Source organism: Zonotrichia albicollis, chromosome Z (genome assembly GCF_047830755.1).
Source record: "Zonotrichia albicollis isolate bZonAlb1 chromosome Z, bZonAlb1.hap1, whole genome shotgun sequence".
NCBI classification, from domain to species: Eukaryota; Metazoa; Chordata; class Aves; order Passeriformes; family Passerellidae; genus Zonotrichia; species Zonotrichia albicollis.
Window position 1 is genome coordinate 50880674 of NC_133860.1, and position 23513 is coordinate 50904186.

General features: G+C 36.0%; 1 protein-coding gene across 1 annotated transcript in view; it reads left to right on the forward strand.

The window, feature by feature from the left end:
* The window catches only part of CNTLN (centlein), a 163704-nt gene that overhangs the window by 19288 nt on the left and 120903 nt on the right, over positions 1-23513 (forward strand). Inside the window, 4 exon segments of the mRNA XM_074533606.1 lie at positions 6442-6576; positions 7159-7338; positions 13703-13836; positions 22624-22783. Of these exon segments, the coding sequence (XP_074389707.1) occupies positions 6442-6576; positions 7159-7338; positions 13703-13836; positions 22624-22783 (609 nt within the window).

The window sequence follows — 23513 nt, forward strand, 5'->3', positions numbered from 1 at the left end:
AGCCTGGTTCTGTCAAGACTGTGCTCTTCAATGAAGATAAGAAAAAAGCTCACTTAGCAGGATATTGGTTTTGATTTGGAATTAGTAGAGAGAATAGAGGATAAAAAGATAATTTGGATTTTCTGTTTTCTGACCTAGAATGCTCTCCTGCTGCTGTTTCAAAGTAGAGCTGCTAAGAAGAGAGGAAAGAGCAGAGACTACATTTATAAGGTGGTATTGCTGTACAGCGCTGTATTAGGAGTTGTATAGAAAATCTGATCTGTCCTGGTGCAGAGAATCACTACCTGTGGCAAGACTTAGATTATATTATTAGTATTTACTACAGTTTTCCTGAGAGCTCAGTAGAATAAAATTGACAGTCAATTTCTAAGTGCAGCAGACACATTACTGCAATACATGCTATACTGCTTGGTATTGATACTGAATTTATTATGGAGCTACATATTTTCTATTTTGATAAAATGCTATCTCATTTACAAATTAGAGGTGTGTTTTTGCGAAAAACCGCCTCTAAATATTTCCCTTTCTCTGAGCAAGGAGCTTCTGTATTCTTTGTTTCAGAGATGGAAAACCTATTGTAGAAAACCACATGTGCCAGAAACAGTGTTTAGCTCCCTTGTTCATGCAAAAATGCAGCTGCTGGAGGTGCTTGCTTGCACTCTACCTGTACAACAGAAGGAACAGAGCAAAAGGGATACAAAGGGGATTGTAAGATATTGTGGAAAATATTAGTAAAGTATTGTTTTAGTGAACGAGAGAAGGAGCATGCTGCAATGGAGCTGTAAGGACCAGCATGAGTGGAAAGGAGGTGGTGCACATCAAAAAAATAGTTTTCTCCGTGCTGTGGCCTACTCAAAAGTTGGCTGGTAAGAGACAGTTCCATTGCTGCTAGTGAAAGTGTGGTGCTAGAGTTGCATACAGCCACTGTTTGTTTTGCACAACGTGTTCAAGTTTTGAAAAATCCAGGTGTTTCGATAAAGATAGCAAACATTGTGGAAGGTACCAAATTAATCACACCAGAGAAGTCCGAAGAGGGCAATAGGGAACATAGTGTTTGTAATAGATTGTGCTGTTTTACCCTTCCTTAATCTATGGGTCAGGTGAGAATTCATGTGCAACGCTGACTAATAGTAGAGAAGTAAGAACATATTCATCACCTGCAGGATGAAGTCACCTGCTCATATTTCTGGTTTCCTTCTCTGTAGAACCATTTTACTTGATCCTCTTAAAAATGCTTTAAAGAATCTTGATTTTCTTTTCTACTCCCTGCAAAGCAGACCTGTCCTTTTCCAACAGCACATATATGGTATGAAAGCACATTTTAATAGACAGTTTATAAGAATTTTTTTCCTTCTATTCATCTCTAAGTTATCATGTTTTATCATGTATTTCATGTCTAATATTGATAGAAATTGATGCTCAGAATTTGTCATTCATTTTAGGAATGGATTTCTAGATAACTGCTTGCAGGTCAATACTTCTTTTTCACAGAAACCATTTTTTTAAATTGGTTTATCTCAGGGAATCCTAGATAGCATGGGACTGGACAAGGGAAAAGTCTTTGGTGGCATGAAAATCAACTGAGCTCCCCCACTTCAATTACTCTGTTAGTGGGTGCATTTTTAGTTTAAGATTGTTTCGGCAGAAGGTTAGGAATGAAAAGTAATAAGAATTACAAATGGAATATGCACTCAAAATACATGTGTTACATTTAAATGCATGATATGTCACTTGCTATTTTTCATTGGTTTTTTTCATCCTTGTTAAGAATCAAGTTCTAAGTTGAATATTAAGCTGTGAATATGGGTATGCTCTAGAATCTATCTACAGTAGAATCAGGTAGCACTGTTGGTGTTTTACATTCAGAGAAGTATGGATTTAAAAATAACTCATTTTATATCATAACTAGCTGTTGTCATTCAGACTCCAAAAGGACACTGTACAGACTGCAGAATGCAGCTGGTGACTCTCATGGCATATGGTTGCCTTTTTGTAAACTATTTGCCTTAAACTTCTGTTTGTCCTGTGTCTGAAAATAATTTAAGAATCTAATCTAGATTAGATCTAGATCTGTATAATCTAGAAGTCATGAGATGAAAAAAAGTGAATTTATTTTATTAGGTTTTTTTCCTTTTTTTTTCTTTATTTTGGAGGACTGTATGAGAATATGACTAGCAATGCTTTTTGTTAAACATGCATATAGATGTTCAAGAACCATGAGGATTAATAAAGTTGAAAAATACAGAGAAAAATTTAAGAAAGCTTAATTAAGGGGAGGTATAAAATGTTACTGGAGCATTTTTAATGGTGAAAACTTATTGTTAAATTCTTGCTAGAAATGAAAATAGGAGTTGGAAAAAGAGGAGGCATTGAAAGTGTGGTAAGTCAACCTCAACTACCTGGTGAGGGAAAAGGAATTATGAAAGGGAGAAGATATGTCACAAAATGTTGAAGTAGCAATTCTGAGAAGAACAACTTTAAAGAAGTTGTATTTCCGCATTTAATTTTTAATAAAATAATTTAATTACTAAATTAATTTCGTTTCTGCAGAAAATATCAGGATTTCTTCAAATAATGTCAGTACTTTCAGTACTTCAATTTTTCATCCATTTATATTAATTTTAACTTTTTTCTCCTAGTGTTGTATTGGAAGTGGACTACTCTGCAGTGAAAGCTTCTGTTAGAGTGCAATGAAGAAAGCACAGAATTTAGTATTTATTTGTTACCATGATCCTTTTTGATAGTAGAAATCAAATGCCCCTTTGTTGCATTCCTAGATGGACTCCTTTAACATTGTGGTGCATAGATTTGACTTTTTCCGTGAAGTGTTTCAGCACCCACTGTGTTGTTGCATTCCTGTATTAGCAGCAGCATTGAAGGATATGTAATTTTTGTGGTTTTCCTAGGTTGTTTTTATGTATGAGTTAACTTCTTCATGTGTAATAAAACCCACTCTTACTTACATTTCTCAAGCCTGCATAGAGGCTACTATGCAATACTGATTTAGTAGTGCAGTCTGATTGATTTCAAAATGCAGAATTAGGGGTTGGTTTTTCCAACTTTTTTTTATCTCTGCTCACAAAATACGAAAATTTAGAAAGCACTTAAGGCAATAAACATATGTACAGCTGTTGTTACATAGTTCTCTTTACTTGCTTTTTATTTATCAGACTAAAAAATATTTCACTAAGGACTGGAATTTCAGTGATGATATCTCTAATATCAAATAGTATGTAAGTTCTCATAGTTGTATCCTAACTCACTTTTTTTTTGGGAATCAGACTCCTAGCATTGAGGAGTTGCTTTTGTTACCACTTTCTCTGTCTCCATACATTACTGTATTGTGTAAACTCACAATGAGTAAAAACAAGGTTTTAATTTAAAATCTTTTATTTGTGCCTATTCACACAAAGTATGGACAGATAATTTTAACATCCTTCTGCCATGAAAAAATTGTTGTATTCGGTGCTAAGACAAGAAAGAGCTATTGTCACCTTTTGGTTTTGATCTGTTGTTTTCATTGCAGATTTTTTCAGTTTGACTTGGTATGTGATTTTGCTTTCTCTTCAGACTGCTATGAAGATACTTAAAAAAGAAATAGTATTTGACAGTAAACAACGTATTATGGGACAAAAAAATTTTTATTGTGCTATAAATAAAGAGATGCCATGGGAAAGGATGAAAATTAATTTGGGAATGACAGTCCTCTGAGACATCAAAAGGTCTGCTCCACCAGGTCACAGTGTTTCGTTCTATGTACTGTTGCCTGGAGCACTCTGGGATCCAGCAGTATACAGGGGATACTCTGGTTCTTCCCAGAATCAAAGAAGGGTAAAAGCAGGTTTTTTTGGTTTTTATTGGAGCAAATTCACTGTAGAATAGTTTTCTTTCTTGAAAGTTTGTTGAAGTCTGCTTTAGATGCCTTAGTTACATGATGTTTTTTATGGTTCTTGCCCACCAAGCTGTCAAACATTGCTTTTGCCCTGTTGTATTCAAACAAGTATGACTGAGTCTACTCAAAGTGTAAGTTGAGATTGTTCTTGTGTAGTGTCAGACTGTCTTTATAGTATCTAGACAAAAATCAGTAGAAACTATGGGAATAGAGTAATTCCTGATGGGTTTTTTACCTAGTGAAATCTGTCAAAATAACCTCAAGTAGGAGGTTGTCCTGTGTGTTGATCAGGTGTGGTTTTTTCTGCTGTTTTACTTGCATACTAGAATAGCGTAATCTTTTAGGAACACTGTGTTCTATGCAGTAAGAAATCAATCTTTACTCTCCTGTTAGATGAAGTAATATATAGATTGAGGAAGCAAAGTACGAAAAGAGCTGCATAGGAAAGGGCAGATGATAATTAACTTAATTGTCTATATCTCAAAAATTCCTTTATGTGATCCTTATTTCTACTCAGTCATGGCTCCTGAGTGATATTTCTTTTTTTCCTCCTTCTTTATAAGCCTGTGAAATAAGAGGATAGGAGAGTAAAAGTTCAATTCATTTAGAGGAAAAGATAAGAGCATGCAAAGTGGTAACCCAGAAAAATGCTTTGACACATAACAGGATTTTTTTTCTATGCAAGTGTAACTCATCTAGATAATGTTTCACTAGTGCTGCAGTAGATGACTTTGTAGACTACTCAGGTGAGTTTGCTTAATGATTCATGTGGTATATTTGCTTTTTGATTGGTTTCAAGTGTTAAATTACTGTTCAGTTGTGGCGATAAGTAATTAGTGTGCAAGTCTGATTCAGGATAATCTGTCTGACTATTCTGAATATTCATAGTAAGTACTTTATTTCAGTTGGAAACTTAGTTTGAGCAGTACAGAACAAACATTTGAAATAGCTAGTTGCACTTTTGTACCATCCTGTCTCCATTCATTCTCCAAATTGCTGGAAAACATCCCATTGAAGACAGAACCCACATATCTCTGATTTCACTTCACAAATACATATATGCTTCTCAACTTCTGCTCAGTGCATAATGAAACTAAGTGTTAGTATGATGTACCTGTGTACTCAGAAATTAGATGCGTTAAAGAGCTGGAGCTTTTATAAAAAATGTGTGTGTGTGAATTTTTAGCTCAGAACCAAGAGTCTCTTTCAGATAGGTGAGATTTTTAATGATGTTTTAAGGGTGTCTCCAAGTACAGACTTTTGTTTTGATAAATGTTAAGTAAGTAGTAATGAGCTAGAAGGAAGACTCGAAGGAGCTGCTTCCTCCAATTCCATGAGGACCTGGGGAGTGGGAGAGTAACAAACAAAATTACTGATGCTTTCCTTAGTAATGTGGGTACATACCTTTTAAAGATTCAGCTAAATAATTTCTGCCAGCACCAGTTTATTACTGTAAGTGTAATAATATATCCAAAGAGCAAATGTTTTGTCTTTTGAATAGTAAAATGCAACTTCAAATGTACTGTTTAGCATATTTTTGCTCAGCATATTTTCATTCTTTTTTTGTGTCTGACGTCCTTATGAACCAGATGTAAGCTTTAGACATTGAAAACTCTCACATGTATCATAAGATGTATTGTAGAATAATCTAGAGGATTATTGTCTTGTTGATGATTTTTTATGTTTCTGTACACACTTCATTTTAGCTAGTGAATTAAAAGCAAAGCACTTACACTTCAGTTTTGACATGAAAGTTTTATCAGTTTCTTATCACAGTTATGGTGTCACTGCTAGGAAAATATTATAGATTAAAGCCCTTTTGATTTAGAAAGAGATGGGACAAAACAGAATGTGGAATTAAAGCAGACTCCTGGAGAAAAACACAGAGTTCTAATAGGCATTGAAGAGTGAGAGTGTTTAATGCAAGTGTCATGAGAATCAAATGAAATTATTGCAGAAACCTGAAGTTCTTGTTTTATGGCAGCGAGATTTTTCTGTATGCGAATGAATGTATGTGGTGAGCAATGTTGTATTATTTTTCTTGAGCTGCAAATTCAGCCAGACTTAATTCTCTTTAAAAGTATTTTGTAGCATAATCATTTTGGTAGCCTCCCTCAATAGTAATTTCTGTTTACTATGACAAATTCTGGAAATTCTTCAGAATTTTGAATTCAGCTCTGGCTTGTTTTTTGGTGTGCTATAAGTGCAAGTTAAACAGTATTCTAATGCATTCTTAATCCATTAACACAGGTACAACTTCTGTAAATGACTATTTTTGAATAAGCTTCTCTGAGTAATTTCTATACAGTTCTGCATTTATAGGCTTCTTCAGTAGCAGCAGGGTATTTGGTTCCTCATTTGCATTACTGTGTCTTATGGTCATTCAGTTTTGACTGTGATTAAAGTGCTAGTGGAATTAAAATAATGCTGTAGAAACTGCATATGTCAGATTGTTACATTTCGTAGGCCTAAAACACAGAACATGCATGCTCTTTTGCACTTGCTTTTTGTCTATGAAAAGATTTTGGTTTTTGTTTTTTTTTTAATAGAGGCTCGCAGGACAGCAGCAGGAGATAAACAGCTTAATGCAGAGAAAAAGTGCTGTGGATGAGGAAAATGCCCGTTTGAAGAATGAATTCGGTAACTTGAACTGGAAATTTAAAGATAAAAGCCAAGAACTTAAGGTATATTGACTTGTACATAGTTTTATAAGACTGTAGCTTTGAAGTAGTTCTTTAAGCAGTGTCAGCCTTTGTGGCACAGAAAGTGACAAGCTTGGAGAAAAAATTGCCTTAGGCCTTGCTATACCTTACTGTTTTCTCACATACTAACTGAGAAAGATGCTTTAAAGCCAAGAATCCAAGCCTTATAACTTTCAGATAAATAGTTAATGATGGAAATGGAGCAAAGAAAGTAGAAGTGTGAAGATGTGGCTTCTTGTAATTAGATTCTGATGGGACTGGCATTATTAATTGATAAAGCTGAGGTCTGGGAGGATATGTCTGTGTGGGTCTCAAAAATAGCTGGGGACAGCATCAAAGGCAGCTTGATCAATTAATGGGCTCTTTGCAAATGTGTACTCATCAAAGCTGTCATCCAGCTAAAAAATATGACCCTTCCACCTGCATGAAAGAGGCCAATAAAAGTGCACAGGTGACCTTGGCCATCAAATATAGAAGCTGCTGTGAGGGTAAAACTGCACAGTTTATATTTGCTGATTAGTTCTCACTTTTTTGTTTATCGGCCCTTGTGGTACTGTTCTACAGGACACTGAGGAGCGTGCACAGAAGAAGGAAGAGCAAAACAGACTGGTTATAAAAAGCCTGGAGGAGGAAAATAAGGGATTAAATATATGCTGTGCCGACCTGCTAAGTGACCTGGAGAAACTGAGGAAGCAGGAGGCACAATGGAAAAAAGAAATATCTGGCAATGATACCAGAATAAAGGTACAAAGTGGAACGGACTCCTGGATGTTATTTGAGAATTAACTTCTCCAGACATTTCACTACAAATTATTTCCTTTAAATAGCAAGTTATATATTCAAATCTACCAGTGGGGACTTGCATTCATTTACATTCTATCACTTAAGACCCACAGCTTTTTAAAAATTGATGCTGCAAAGCAGGAATCTGACTTCAAATAGTCATCTTAAAATGTAATCATTAAAAAATAAAAGATGCTGTACTTTGAGATTATTTATATATATATGTATATATATATGTGTATGTGTGTGAGAAAATAAAAGCTTAAAAATATTACCACAATTTTTTTTCTTGATTTGTAATTTACTTACATATAATCTCGTTGCAGTAGACTTAATCTTTGTTGGTATGAAAGAACATGTAGTTCCAAATAAATTGTGCCCTAGCATCCAAAGGTCTCTGTTCTATGAGGGATATTATTATTGCTTATACCATATTAAAAAGTTATTTTCATAGTTTAAGATAAAGCAGAAAAAAAAAAAAACTGAATACATAGTGCACATCTTTTTTATTTAAACTATACTTTTTCTTCTTTCAAGAAAACAAGCCAACAAAATTGGCTCGTGTTTTTTAAATTCCTCCAAGAAATGAGCCATAAACATGGCAAATCTTAATTCAACAACTGCTAGTATACACATCTAGGTAGTGGATTCTTTTTGTTTGCATGACGAATGTACACTTAGAATGATGTGTTCTTTTACATTATTGAAGTACATTCATTGCAATAACTATTTAATTAACACCTCACCCAGAAATGCCCTTTTTTATTTTCCCACACTAGCAATTTTTGGATTGTTGTGGTGATGGAAACTCTTTTGAAAGAGCTTAATTCAGATCTCTTAACATGGGAAGTAAAGTTCTTGCAAATTGACTTCTTCTGACTGGTTATGATGAAAGGATTATAGAGTTCCTAGGACAAGAAATGATTTGTTGATTCTTGGGAGAGAAAAATCTTGTGAGTGCCAAGCTGCTAAAATAATTTTTAAGTTGCCAAATGTAGTGCTTGTAATATTGGACAAATTGTTGAAAATCTGTTACTTGTCCCTTCAATGAACAGAGTCAGAATATCTCCTCTGTCTCTGTCTTCCTGGCTGATGAGGCGTGCTGGTGAATGAAAGAGCTGGGCGATTGTAGGGATGGGAATTAGTAGTATTGGTAGTTCAAAGGGGTGTTACAAGCCGGTTAAGTTGGTGTCTAGAGAGTGAAAGAGAGTACTTCTGGGGGTAGGTGTTGCCTGAGACAGCCAGGGATGTCACAGAGTTGGATTTGCTGTTTGCAAACTAGGAAGAACTTGTGAAGATAATACTAATTTGCAGTCTTGGCTGTAATGACCATGAAGTTGCCAAGGCCAAGACCTTGAGACAGTGATGGAAGGAAAATAGTGCAGTATAGCCCTGGAATTAAGAAGCAGAGTCTTCAGATGTTTAGGGAACTTGTAGGTGGAATCCTGTGAGAAGCAGTTTCGAAGGGTAAAGAGCTCATGAAAAGCTATGATGTCTTTAAAGACAGCTTTCTACAAACCCATGTATGGTCCACTTTGGAAAAATATCTCAGGAGATCAACTTGGCTAAACAGATCTCACCATTAGATTCTGGTGTAGGCTGCAGATGGAAAACAGTATTCGGGATGTGGAAACTGAAAGCTGTAGAGGGAGAGTTTAGAAACATTATCTGGACGCTGAAGGGTAGTGGTAACCTACGTGCAGTTGAAAGTTGCAAGTTGTGACTGATACAATCAGAATTTCTTGGAACTGCTTTATCGGTGAAAAATTGAACAAGGAAAATGGGGACCTGCTGCTGAAATGGAATGATGAATTAATTACAAAAGGTAATAGAGTCAGCAGAGATACTTAATATTGTCTTTGCCTCAGTCTTCTCCAAGGTGTCCCCAACAGTTTGTGCCTAGAGACAGACTTCAGTGGGAAGTACTGAGAGTGGACGTGTTGGAAGATACCTGAAAGAACTTGACTGGTGCACGTCCATTGGGACTACCTGAAATTAACTGCATTCACAGGTGCTGAGAGTGTTGGCTGCCTCTCACCCTTTAATTTGGGAGTTGAGTCAACATGTTTTTGTACATGTTTTTAAGTAATAGACATGGCATTAACAATCTTAAAGATGCGTTGTATACAGATGTTACCATGTTAGTCTCCTCTGTCTGAGGGAATAAAAGGAATCCTTCTCAAAATAAGCTAGCCCAACATTACCTTTAAAATGTGCATTAGATGGTAGAAATGTGAGATCTAAATCACAGATTGCTTCTTAGGAAAAGTAGTTACCTATGGAAAGGCTGAAGTGTTAGCTTTTTTTTTTTTTTTTCATCCTTCTGTCTTTAAACCATTTCCATTGAAGAAAAGTGCCACTTCTCACTTTTGAAGACTGGTTGTTACTGTAACCTACAATAACCAGATATAAAATTCAACTTCTTGAAACTGAGAGAAAGGAACAGCTGCTATGAATAGTTTGTCCTTTTAAAGACATTTCTGTGAAGTTTTGTCATACTAGCTGAAATCAGTATGAGACAGGTTAACAGGAGGATACCTGATAAGGTGGCTAAAAGGCTGACAATAGCGTTTTATTGGTTTTCTTTTCTGTATGTACCTTCATATAAATAATATACAGTGTACAGAAAGTTAACTGTACATCTGCCTAAAGTAGTTCTTGAGAACTTTTTGTGCTTTTTGTGATTCCCAGAGTTTATATATCAACTTTCTATATGTCCTGAAACGGAACAAATGAAAAAGTCATCAGTTAGCTAGGTGTCTCCCTATCTAAGAATCAGTTAGTTATTTGAGTTATTTGATTGTTCTTGATACTAAACTATTGTTTAGTATCAAGATAAATATATTTTCCTCCAAACTCAAGTCACAAAAGCATTTGTATGTAGATGAAAAAATGTCAGACTGGCAGATTTTAAGTGGAGGTGAAGTAAAAGATAATGGGATTGCTTACTGGTGGGTTGGTTGGTTGTTTTTGTTAATTCCTAGTTAGCATAGTACTTTTGAAGTTTCTGAAGTCTGAAGGTTGGAATTTTCAAAGAAGCGGCCATCTCTCTCGAGAGGAGCCTAGGATTTTAGTTCCAATGAAAAATGAGAGTTTTATTGAGATGGGACCTTGAAAAATTACTCTCACTTCTGTCATAATATATAACAGGAAAAAACATGAAAACAAAGCTACTGTCTTTGAAAGTGACTTTCAAAGGATTTGAAGCTACAAATAACAAAACTGTGCTGTTAATTCATAGTGACTCCATAACGGGCATAACTGTACTTCCTCATGCCTTGGTTTTCTTACACTTTTCATGTTTAAAGTTATTTTAAATTCACCTTTTCTTGCTGTCTTGCACTACATCTTTTATAAATATGCATTTTCTCTCTTGTATAACTGAATTATTCGATGTTTTGACTGTTTCAAGTAGCTTTTTTTTAAATAGGCTTTAAAAGCTTGAATCTTAAATGTTCCTTTGAAATAAACTATAATTTAAAAACCCAGATTGGAGTATTTGTGTTAGGTAAATTTTCACAAATTTACATAGCATGTTTACGCAATAAATATTTTTGGCTACTGTATTAGCAAGAAGGGAATGTGATAAATTCCATATGATCTTAAAAATGCAGATCCTCAGAAATTGAGTGTAAAATATTATAAGTTTTTTCATGGTCAAAAATACGATGTTGATGAAAAACTAATCATGAGCCTGCAATGTGCACTTGCAGCCCAGAAATCGTTTAATGGGCTGCATTGAAAGAGATGTGTCAGCAGGTTAAAGGAGGTGATTTTCCCCCTCCACTGTGCCCTTGTGAGACCCCACCAGGAGTGCGCTGTATATTTCTGGTGTGCCCAGCATGAGAAGGACATGGTATTCCTGGACCAAGTCTGGAGGAGGGCCCTGAGGGGACTCAGGACCACTTTCCCTACAAAGACAGATTGAGCAAGTTGTGGCTGTCCAGCCTGAGGAAGAGAAAGTTGTGCGGAGACCTCATAGCAACCTTCCAGGATCTGACCAGGGCCTACAGGGGAGCCAGAGAGGGACTCTTTGTCAGGAGCTCTGGTGATATGACATGGAGGAGTGGTTACACGTTGAAAGAGGGGAAATTTAGGTTAGAGATTAGGAAGAAGTTCTTTAGTGTGGGGATGAGGAGACATTGGAACTGGTTGCCCAGGAAGTGGGCAGATCCTGACAGTGTTCAAGTGCAGTTTGGATAAGGCCTTGAGCAACCTGATCTAGAAGGGAGAGCTCCTTGCCCATGGCAGGGAAGTTGGAAGTAGATGACCTTTCAGATCCTTCCTAACCCAAACCATTTGATGATTCTATTTTAGATTTCAGTATTCAGCTGAACTTTTGGACATCAATATATATATTTCAATAGCTAAGGTATTTGTATAACAAGTTTTTTTCTTTCCCTTTTTTTGTGTTTTACTCTTTCAGTAATGCTTCCAAAAAAATCGAGCTTTCAAAATATGTTCAAAAAGATTGAGCTGATTAATTTCTTACTTGAAATTAGAAGCTGAAGTTAAATATCTCACAAATGAAGTACTGAAAGATGCTTTTTTCCTGAATTTGAAATTCGCCTTTAGATAACTTCTGAAGTTTTATTTATGAGAAAATAATGTATTACATATTCTTTGTATTGTATTCTGCAATGGATGATGGGAACTTAAAGCATTGGTAATGTTAGATTTTTTTCATCTCTTCCATGGAAAACCTGCAACTTTGTAGTGTGGTATTAGTAATAGGCAAATAGAATTTATCACAGAATATATGAACTATTAAAATTTTTGCTCACATATTAAATATCTTTACCTACAGAGAAAAAAAATACTGAGGAGAAGCCCTACAGTTACTTGTCTGCAAGTTATAAATACCTTATTACACCTAAAAATTTTTATGTGTTGATAGTGAACTGTCTCCTACAATTTTGAATTTTTTCATTATTTAAGGAAAAATTAAGTTTCTCTACCTAGCCTTTGGCACTGAAGGGTGACTCATTTGTTGGGTACACTAGGTGTGTAGCCTGATTTTTGTTGAGAAACAAATTAATTTCCTACTTCATTCACATGTGAATTTTGCTATTTCCTCATATCAATGTTAATGTTATTAACAGGACATTATAGTTTTAATGCAATTTCAAGGATTTCAATGAATTTGTTGGTAGTAAACTTCTGATACATCTAAATACCTATAGGACATTTTTATGCAATTTTAAGGAATTTAATTTATTTGAAATTTAATTATTCACTTTTTAGTTATAGAAATATTTTGATAACCTCAATATTTGAGGTGTCATTGCTGAAAGGGAAATATATGCATTTTCTTATTTCTTTAAGTCTGTATGTAAATGGAAAACTAATATACTCTTGGCAGTAGATTAGGGATGATACTCTAAGAGGAGGCTTTTATTTTAAATTATTAATGAATCATGGAATATTTGCCTTACAGAGCATAGTGATTGCATCTGTGAGTAGCATAATACCAAAGAAGGTCTAAGGCTGTTGCCACCATCTGAAATTCTGTTCTTGATATTGCTGTAATATTTATATTTCCATTCTTGCCTCAAAACACTCTGGGGAGAGTAGTCATACAAAGCTTGGTAAGGACTGATGCGCTTTTCTTAGGGAACTCCAGCAAGGTTTATGTAGACATTGAAGTCTTGTTTGAGTAAGCTGCCTTGCTATTGTGTTTCCTAGATACACCTTTGCAGGTTGCTGACTAACTTCTACAGTAGGGCTCACGGTAAAAGGCAGACCCTTGCTCATTTGCATTGTTTTCAGTGAGTACTTTCAGAAATTTTCTGGTATGCTGTTTCTTCTCCTGAAGAAGTTATTCCTTGCACTGAATTAGCAGTACAAAATAAGAGCAGATTTAACAAGTAGTCTCAAAAATTAATCTGTATCTATGATTCTTAGTTCATATACATGATATTGTGAATTCTTGTGAGAGCTTAAAACAATGAATGCATAGCTGCTTTTCTTAGGAACTTCTATGTAGAAAACAAGGCTTAATCAGTTTAGTAGTTAAATTGGGAAGGTTGCAAAGAGTTGATTCAGGTTCCTCCTTCCACATCCAGCAACTGAGTTAAGGTAAACTTCTTAGAGTAAAGAAAAGGTGGCCACCTAAAATTTGAAATAGACCTTTTTCCTGGTATTTCACATTTTTCATACATATATGCATTTTCATGCATATATGCCTACCTATATGTATTTGCTTAGATTGCAATAAATATATGCATGTATGTATGGGCACATCCATATATCTATATACATAGATAACTTGCATAGCAGATTTTAATTATTTCTTCTTAATGCATTTCATTTGCTTTCTTTGCAGAATTTGGAAACCGATTTAGCAGAGACAAGAGAACAAATAAAAAGTTTGCGCAGTACATGCAGTAACTTGTCATCTCAGGTAGATGTGAAACAGGAAGAACTTTTCCAAAAGGATTGTGATGTGGTTGGAGCAAAGTAAGTATTTCATAATAACTTTAAGTCTGAATCCTCTCAAAAAGGCTATTATTCTAGTTAAAAAGTGGTATCATGCATTGAAGATACTTTTGTGCAACAGTGTGTTTTACCATTCTGTTCACAAGGTGTAAGGCTTCTGGAAGTCTGCCAGTTTATGTAGACTCTTCCTGATGCATTTTGACTCTTGTATATCATAGCTGGTTTTGAGTAGTGATAGACTTGAGAAATTACACTTCTGTAATTTGCATTGTGTCAGAGAACTACCAATCTTGACTGAAAGTAATAAAGTAACAATATGATTAGGGACATGAATATTAATTAGAGAGGCTAAGCACCCTAAACTTGAAAAAGCTTTAAGCCTAAGTGTAATTTCTTAATTACATTAAAATCTGACAAGTCAGCAAAATTCTACGTGGGCCTGTTCTAAAGGTTTAAAGTGCAGTGATTTAAGCTTTATCTTAGGTCTCACACACTGTTTCTTTACACTGAATCTGTAAGATTAGTGCTGCATTATTTGTGTTTTGGAAAAGAACTAAAGGACAGAATGAATTATATGAATTGTAAAGATTACTTTAATTCTGTACTGTATTCTATACAGACATTACACATACAGTAATGTCAGAAGATAATTGTTAATTCTAAGTCAATTGTCAGAAAATTGTCCATGTTTTACTTCTTAACTTCAGAGGCATACACTTTGTTTCATTCCTATGTTAGATTAATAATATTCCCTTCAATATTCCTTTAAATGGTGGTTTTGCCTGAAGAGCTGCAGTTGGGAAGTAGAAATCATTGGTATGGATGCTCCTCTTTACTTTCCAAGCACAAAAAATCTTTCTGTAGGGAGTCAATATTTAAGTCTTTTTTTTTTTAACCAAAAACCAAGAAATATTATTTTTGATGCATCTGAACTAAATTGTCATCTTGAAATCTTTTCATGTTGAAATCTCTGCAAGAAAGATGATGTCTATACAAGAAAAATTATTTTCATGTTTAGAAGAAATTATACCACTTGGGTTTTGAAAAGTCACTAAACATGCATAAGCTTATTGGGAGATTGTATTGAAAGAGGCAATCAATAGAATTTGTGAAATTCAGCAATGGACTAATAGAATTTATTTCCCGAAATTATTCTCAGAAAAATACATATGTGTGAGGATTGGGGACAGCAAAGAAGGCATTTTAGAGTCTGGTAGTCAACTTTGCAAAGTTACTGCTTGCTGGTTTCAGCTTCAGATGTTGCAATCTGAGTTGACCTAATCTTTTAACTTCAAATTTCTCAAAATGAATTCTTTGATATTCTTTGGAAAACAGCCCCTTAGAATTTGGCGCAAGCACCTCATTAAAATGTGGAAGTAAAATAAAGACATTTTTGAACATAAGATCTGAATATGAGGTAATAAAGAGATGAAGATAACACTTATTTTAAAGTGAAGTCTTCTTCTATGTTTTCCATATAACAAATCCTCTAGATTTATGGGAAACTATTTGATAAATCAGTCATATGGGGGGGATTTTGTGTGCTCTAACATTTTCCTTACTAGATAGTTAATGGTATTGCAATAAGTAATAGTATTTTTGGGTATCACTAGTATGTGAGTTACACTTCACATGTCTGTATGTATATGTTTGATCAGTATCATTATAATTCATTTTCTGCTAATCTTTCTCAATGAACTTCAGCTACAAATTTCTTGTTGACATTTCTGTTATGAAGAAAGAAGGCTTAAGCTTATATTATACAAAATTCACAGTTTCAGTAGTTAGCAATACATACCAAGAATTGCAAATATTTTGTACTTTTATAGTATAGAATACTGAAATTTCTTATCTTATTTCTTCTCTTCTGAGATATCAGTATGTAGAGAAAATTGCTTTTCTGTTGTTTCTCAATTAAAAATGGCATCAAAATTAAGCAAGTCTTTGTAAAAAGAAGACAAACTCTTATTTAAGTTAAAGTAACAACTCCCCAGTTAAAGGAAAAAATCTGAGAAGAAAATGAGAATTTTCGGACAAATAGTGTGGAAAATAGCCCATTCTCCTTAGCATCTTCAGTTTCCCATAATCAATTTCAAACTTCAGAGCTGAAAAAGGCAATTTGACTTGCAAATGTGTCCGCTCTCCCTAGTGCTCTGTCTCACTGTTTGCTGCCTTCCTACCTTCCCCACCCTCTCATTCCGTGGAAACAGAGCAGGAACACAATTGAAATTATTAGAAACAAGCTCTAGAAGCAGAAAGAAAGAAATAAAGTCAACTGGCTTCCTTCATTTGGTGTCTTCTTTCAGATACAGCATAGGCAGATTCAGAAAAATACACCTTCTGCTGACACCTTGGTAATACTATCCAAAGTTTTTACATTATGTGGTAAGTTCAATTGCAGAAGCAAGTCTCCAAGGGAATGTGTACATACTGGGCTAGTGCTCTGTTTCTTGTGCATTCACCACTTCCTGTGTTGCGCATATCTGTCAGCTTGTTGGCAAGAGGTTTTTTTTAGTTTAACAGTAGATGTGTCTGTCGACATCAAGAGAATTGTTTTCTTCAGGAAATAAGTGGAGATCAAACTTTGAAGAAATGGTCCAGTGCGACTCTGGTTCTACAGAATAACAAGGTGGTTTTGAGAATACTACCATATGGCAGTAAAAGTCTGCATACTTTTGAGGTGTGGGAGATAAATTTTCTAGGACCAGTGACCAAACAGTATTTACAGGATACATCCTGTGTAGTGACTGTCTTGAAGAAGCCATTACCTTTCTTTTTTGGCCTAATTTTTGCCAAGCACTCTTCACCTCACTGGGTTTCATTTCAAACTTCTGAATTACCTGTGACATGTGTTTTCTTGTTATATTTTTGATATTTTAATTTTGTACAGATTTTCTGTATCTCTTTAGAGTCCATGGTAACCTTTCCATTTTCACGTTATCAAGCTTGGTGATTTTTGCTTTAAAACTGTCCTAAATACCAGGGCCTAGAACTTTGTGATCTGACACAGCTCTGGTGGAACTCTAAATATCAAACTGGAGAAGTTTGATTGATTCACTGAGGCTTGAGTCATGCTGTCATAAGTATCCAGGAAGTATTAAACTCTTTGCAAATAGATAAAATCTATTCTAAAATGAGTTTGAATTTCTTGCCCCAGTGTTTTTAGCGGAAATGTGGGCCATGACTTCATTCCTTTGATTCTTATCTAGTCCAACTCTATCCCTGATGATTTTACAACTATTTTTTCCTGCAATAATGTTTCTATTTTTACTCCTCCACCATGTGTGCCCCCACCCTGCCCACCACCCCTTCCAATGCAGTTGCTCTTAATTTGTGTGCTGTAAATTATGAGGCAGTCAGATTTTTACTCAGGTGTTGTTTTGCTGCTCTTGTATTTTTCAGGTTATTCTTTGCTGTGTGCTGCAGCAGTATCAGCTACAGCAGGTTGCCCAGTGTTGTAATCATATTGTTTTTATGATATTTCTAGAGTCCCATACCTTCTCTCCGTGTTTTCTTACAAGCAGTTCTTCATAGCAGTGTTGCTCCTGCTTCTTTGTCAGGGCTCCTCCAAGGCTCTCCCTGACCAGCCAACCCACCCCCTTATATCCCAGTTATCTTCACTAGCCACAGCTGCTGCCCAATTAAGGACATCACAGCTGCAGCCCATTTAGAGCAACTAGGACTGGGACAAGGCCACTTATACAATACATATATTTTACTAGGACTCCTACTGTATTTCCCCCTTTTCTTTTACTTACAGATATTGAGGTACAATACAAATATTACAATACATACATTCCCCCGTGACTCAAAGGCCGTGTACAACACACACATATTTCCCCACAGCTTCTTGACTCAAAGGCCATATTTCTCACAGCTCCTGGCTGTCACAGCACCTTGATTCAACAGCCATGCTTCTCCACAGCTCTAGGCTGTCCCACGGCTCTTCTTCCACAGCTCTCAGGCTGCCACAGCTCTCGGCTGTCCTATCTTCTATTGCGTTGGGGTCACCACTGGTTGTAATCATGTTGTTGCTATCATATTTCTAGAGTTGCATACCTTCTGGGTGGTTTTCTCACACACAGCTCTTCATAGCAGTATTGCTCCTGCTTCTTCATCAGGACACCTGCAAGACTCTCCCTGACCAACCAAGCCACCCCCTTTTATCCCAGTTATCCTCATTAGCCACAGCTGCTGCCCAATTAAGGACATCACAGCTGCAGCCCATTTAGAACAACTAGGATCGGGGCAAAGCCACTTATACAATACATATATTTTACTAGGACTCCTACTATAGCCCAGTACTGTGTCCAATCTGAGTATGTCCAGAATGGAGACTCTGCAACCTCTCTGCATAGGCTCTTCCAGTGTTTGGCCTCTTTCAATGGATAAAAATATTTTTACTGTGTTTAGCTGGAATTTCATCTGTTTTTTATTGGTGCTTATTGCCTCTTTTCCTGTCACTGAGCACCACTTACAAGAGTCCATCTGCATCTTCTTTCTAGGTTGCCATCAGATATTTATAGATGTTGATAGTTCAATTGTCCCTGAACTTTCCTTTCTCCAGGCTGAGCAGACCCAGCTTTCTAGCCTCTCTATGTATTCTACGCTGCTCTCTATCAGCAGATGCTGCAATACTTAAATCATCTTTGTGGCCCTTCATTGGCTCTCTCCAGCCATGTCCATGTTTCTCTTGTACTGAGGAGCCCAGAAACTGACACAGCACCAAGATGTGCTTTAAAACGTCTGACTAGAGGGGAGGTATCACCTCCCTTGTCCTGCTGGCAGCAATATCCTCTTCAAAGCTCAGGATGTCATTGGCATTTGGCACAAGGCCACATTGCTATCTGATGGCCATTTAGGTGTCCACTAGGGCATTTTCTGATAAGGTGCTTTCAAGCTTGTCTGTTCCCAGATTGTGTTTTTATACAGGATTTTTAACCCCAGGGGCAGTAATTTGCACTTGTCTGTTGAACTGCATGAGGTTCCTGTATCCAGCCTTTTGTCTGGTCTGTAAAGGTTCCTCTCAATGGCAGCCAAGCATCTTTTGTGCAATCCCCCTTTTCTGTGTCATAGGCAAAGTTGCTGTGGTGCATTCTGTCTCATTGTCATTAATGAAGATGTTGAAAAGTGGTGGCCCTAATGTCAGCCCCTAGGCTGTTCCTGTAATTCGTGGCCTTGTGCTTAATTTTGCTTACAGCCCTTCAAACCCAGTAGTTCTACCAGTTCAAATGATGGACATTTTTAAGCAGACAGTTTTACTGTCTGCATATCTAGTCTATATATGTCTGCATATCTAGTCTATATCTAGTCTGATAGACATCAGTCTGTCTATCAAATTTTATGGGACACTATGTCAATAGTGTTACTGCAGTCAAAAAGAAGGGCATCGGTGCTCACCCCTTATGCAATAAGAATTCCTTCAGAGAAGGGAATTGCCTCAAAGAAAGCTGCCAGGCCAGCTGGTTACAGCATGGTGCTAATAACATCAAGGTTGTGGGTTCAGTCCCTGTAAAAGCCATTTACTTAAGAGTTATACTTGATGGTCATTGTGATCCCTTTCCAACTCAGAATATTCTCTGAATCTGTAAATATTATTTCCTCTTAAGACTCCCAGTGATCATCTTCTCCACTAGATGGTCCATCACCTTCCCAGGGACTAAGATGCAGTTGACTGCTCTAGTTTCCCAGAACCTTCTTTTTAACGTAGGCCTTTGTAAAGAACCTGTATCCATGCATGGCAGTGCTTCAGTCATGTGAGTTGTCCCACCTTGTCTCTGTGATCCCAGTGAGTCCATCAGGTGCCGACAGATCTCTTATTCCTCCTGTTGTCTTCCATGAAGATGTGCTGTGTCCATTTGAACAGCAGCTTCAGATAGGCACCTAGTTGAGCTAATTTCCCAGTGTGTGGAAAATCACACTGTAAAAGATCAGTTTCTACAAAGGAGACAGAGTCGTCTTGGACTTTTGGAAGACATGGCCTCCTTTATCCTAAACTCCTGACTGCATGTTGCCCCCCTTCTCCTTTTCCCATTGGCTGAGGTTCCAGGAAGATAAAGCCTTCCTGAATCACCTACTACATTCCCCCTGTAAGCTGTATCCCCCTCACCCCCATCATGCATTGCATGGCTGTGAAAACTAGCTTTAAGCCCACCCTGGCTGGAGAAGTTAATATTCATAAGTCTAGTAAGCCTGCACATTTTGCCCTGAAGTTCAGTATGCACTTGGTTCTGCAACAAACTTGAGTGGCTTGATATTCATGAAGACCCCCACACCCATTTCTCCAGAACTTCACTGGTTCTTTCAGAATGAGTTGTTTGTGAAGATATTAACACCCATTTCTCCTTCACCAGGAAGACTCTTATGAACCTCCCTCATACTGTCAGCACTCCATTATTTGTGTGCATATTTGTGTGAACATTCTGCTGCTCATCACAAGGTCTTTTCCGTCTGTATCTACCTGTCTCCTTTTGCCTGCCAGTCCAGGCCACAGCTCCCTCACTTGCCATTTCATCAACATCTTTGATCCCTGCCGTTCCTAATTTAAAACTCCCCTCGTTGATTTGGCCCATTTCCTATCAAAGTGCTTATTTATGCATAGCTGTTTGTATTGCACATTGGTACTGAATAGTGCCTGGTAAAGGTTAGCGTAATTTCAATATTGGTCTGTAAAAGTGGAATAAAAGAAGGCTCCCCTATTGATTTGCAATGTAAAAATAGTGCCTCATTCACTAAAGACAAAAGCAAGTTGAGGTACAAGTATGAATAAATAAAGTTTGATTTCTAAAATGTAGTGTAATGGAACTGTGACTGAATTTTCTTACACTTAAAAAGCCTTGAATTTAACATAAAAAAAATTGTTAATGTGTTCTGACTGTGCTGTGGTTCTTGTGTGGCTGGCTGCAAGATTTAGTTTCCCCTCTCACCGCCTTCCCTTAAGGATATAACTGGAAGTCTGATAAAGTCATCAAAAAAGATTCCCATTGACCTGAATACACTTTGTGGGCAGACTGTTAGAGAACACATAATTCTGCATTCTTGGGTGACAGACATAGATAACTGCATTGATGTTTGCATACAAATTAAAGAGTAGCAATATAGCAGACTGGTCTTGAGGGTTCAACATTATCCCATGTTTTTCCCTTCCACAACAAAATGAAGATTTGATTGGAGAACCTGTGCAAAATTAATATAATCTGTGTTTCAATGGCAGTGAAAAGATATGCTATTTTCAATTATATACATGCAGTCAGGGAAATTAAAGAAGAGCTTGTTTGGAAGCCTGTTGTAGAGCTGTCAGAAAGCCCCTAGTATATCACTTGTCTGTAGTTCTGCTGCTATTCTTCTGAACAGAATTAAATTAGTACATATGCAATACATAGTGCAGTTGCACTTTTCATGCATCAGGAGTCTTTAGTGTATCTCTACCTTCGTTAACTTTGCGGAACTACTTCACAATTTATGCAGAACATCAGGACTTTGTGTTAAGTCCTAGTAAGCATTACACTTACTTACAAGTCCTAATAAGTGTTATACTTTGTTGCTCTCATAACAGGCTTTCTGAAATGGTGCTTTTTAACAAGGAAACTAACTGACTGTTGTATTGCGCATGCAGTTTAAATGCATATGTAATTATTCAGGTGTATCTGTATTGAATAATCATTCAGTCACAAATTCTAATCAGGTTTTAAGAAAAACTTCTGTGAATTTCCTTTAAAATTGTTTATTTGTCATTCTGTTTTCCCTGGAAGAAGACAATGAAGTTGTTATTGCTGCTTACCTTTTATACATGAATCTTTACCTAGATATCTCCAGAAGCATTAGAAAAACAAAATGATAGCTCCTTTAATGATAATTCCAGTCACAGAAATATTACATATATGTTAGAGGTTAAAAAGACAATTCTTTGAGGAAGTAAATTAGTTGGAGTGCTAAATATAAATTTTGGTGTCTCTGTGTAATACTAGTTTGCAATGTGCTTGTGAATTAAAAGGGAATTAAGTAGAAAATACATAGGCAGAGATTAATAGAGTCATCGGTACTTCCAATGTATGTTGCAGAACATGTTCAAAGTCTTAATCATTGTTTATAGTAAGTGTTACTGTGCTTTGATCTTAATTTAGAAAATTGATCAGCATTACAGTGAAATTATTGAGAAATCTGATTATACTAAATCTATCCTATGATTGCATTACAACACCATTCCTCTTATTGTGTTTATAAGGCGTTTATTATGTTATATGATATGCACCAAAGGTTTTGCTTACTTTGTTTATGGTTGTTGCAGTATTCTGTACCTGCAGACAAAAAGTAATTTATCAGCAGGCATATTCATGTGTCTAGGGAGTAGATGCATGTCAGGAAAAAAGGTTGCTTCACTCATACTCTGCAATTTTTCTGCAGGAAAAAATTTTACCTTTTTCTGATTGCTCTAAGTAAAAAAACCCAACAACTTATTTACAGTTGATGTGTTCTGTGTATTTTACATTTTGAGACTTACTGCTAAAGAGTTAACTGAATATTGATTAGAAAAAGATGAAGTAGTGAAAATTTATTTATTTTAGAGCAGTTAAAGCATTAAAGGGAAATAGAAAGGCATCCCATTTTGAAGGGTAACTGGTTTTTAGGTATTTCTCAAAAGTGTATGGTAAATATTTTATATGTAACTTACAGTGTTTGTAAGGCAATTGACAGAAAAATAAATGAAGATAGGAAGCTCATTATCTACAATAAAATTATTTGCATACAATTTTTAACAGAGGTCATTGTTCTTTTTCTTAATTTCTCTTTATTGCTTGTTTTGCACAGGAAGAAGTTAGAGGAGCTGCAGAATCTTTACAGACAAAACACTGAAGATAGAACACAGCAGGCTGAGCTGATAAAGCAGCTAGAGGCTCTCAGTGCTGATATACAAAAAGTACTGCAACACCATGAATATGCTCACACAGCTAAAACAACATATCAAAAAGTATGTTATTCTGCTTTATGCTCATAGGGTTCATTTTAATATCCATCTGTACAATATCAATGCACAGAGTAATCAAAGCTCTTTGTAGTGTTGCACTTTTTAGATCTCTGTTATTCTCTATTATTGCCAAAATATAATTGAGTATCTGAGTTTATTGGTCTGATTGCGGACCAGCATATATGGCCCCTTGCATACATAGAATGGATCAGCCTTAAAAAATTAAGATTTTGTTTCATCTGAAGACAAGTAGGATTGAATTGCCAAGCATATAAATGTCTTTATCTGATTTGGTGTTAATTATGTTTTTATCTTTCTCTTCTGTAGGACAGGAGCTTTCAATTACTAAACTCTCCAAATTGATTTTCATAGTTCAGGGGAAGATGTTCTTTTCACTAAGTGAAGTATTTGTGTGACTCACAAAGAATATTAGTGGTTTAAGATACAAACAACTGCTCTATAAAAATTACCTGGAAAAATTGTTGCTATAATACCTTTTGAAATGGTTAACTAGTTCATGAAGTTTGAACAATACACACATTTGCAGAATGGTTTTATGTTTTTGGTGAATGTCAGGGAAAACATTCACTCTATTGATCTGCCAAACATTCACTACTCAGAACTTCTTTCGTATTTATGAACTTATATATATATATTTCAGTCTCTAAGAAATGCAAAATATATGTTTGCTTCTTTCTTAGAAGGATTAAGAAGCAAGAAGGCAAGGAAGAAT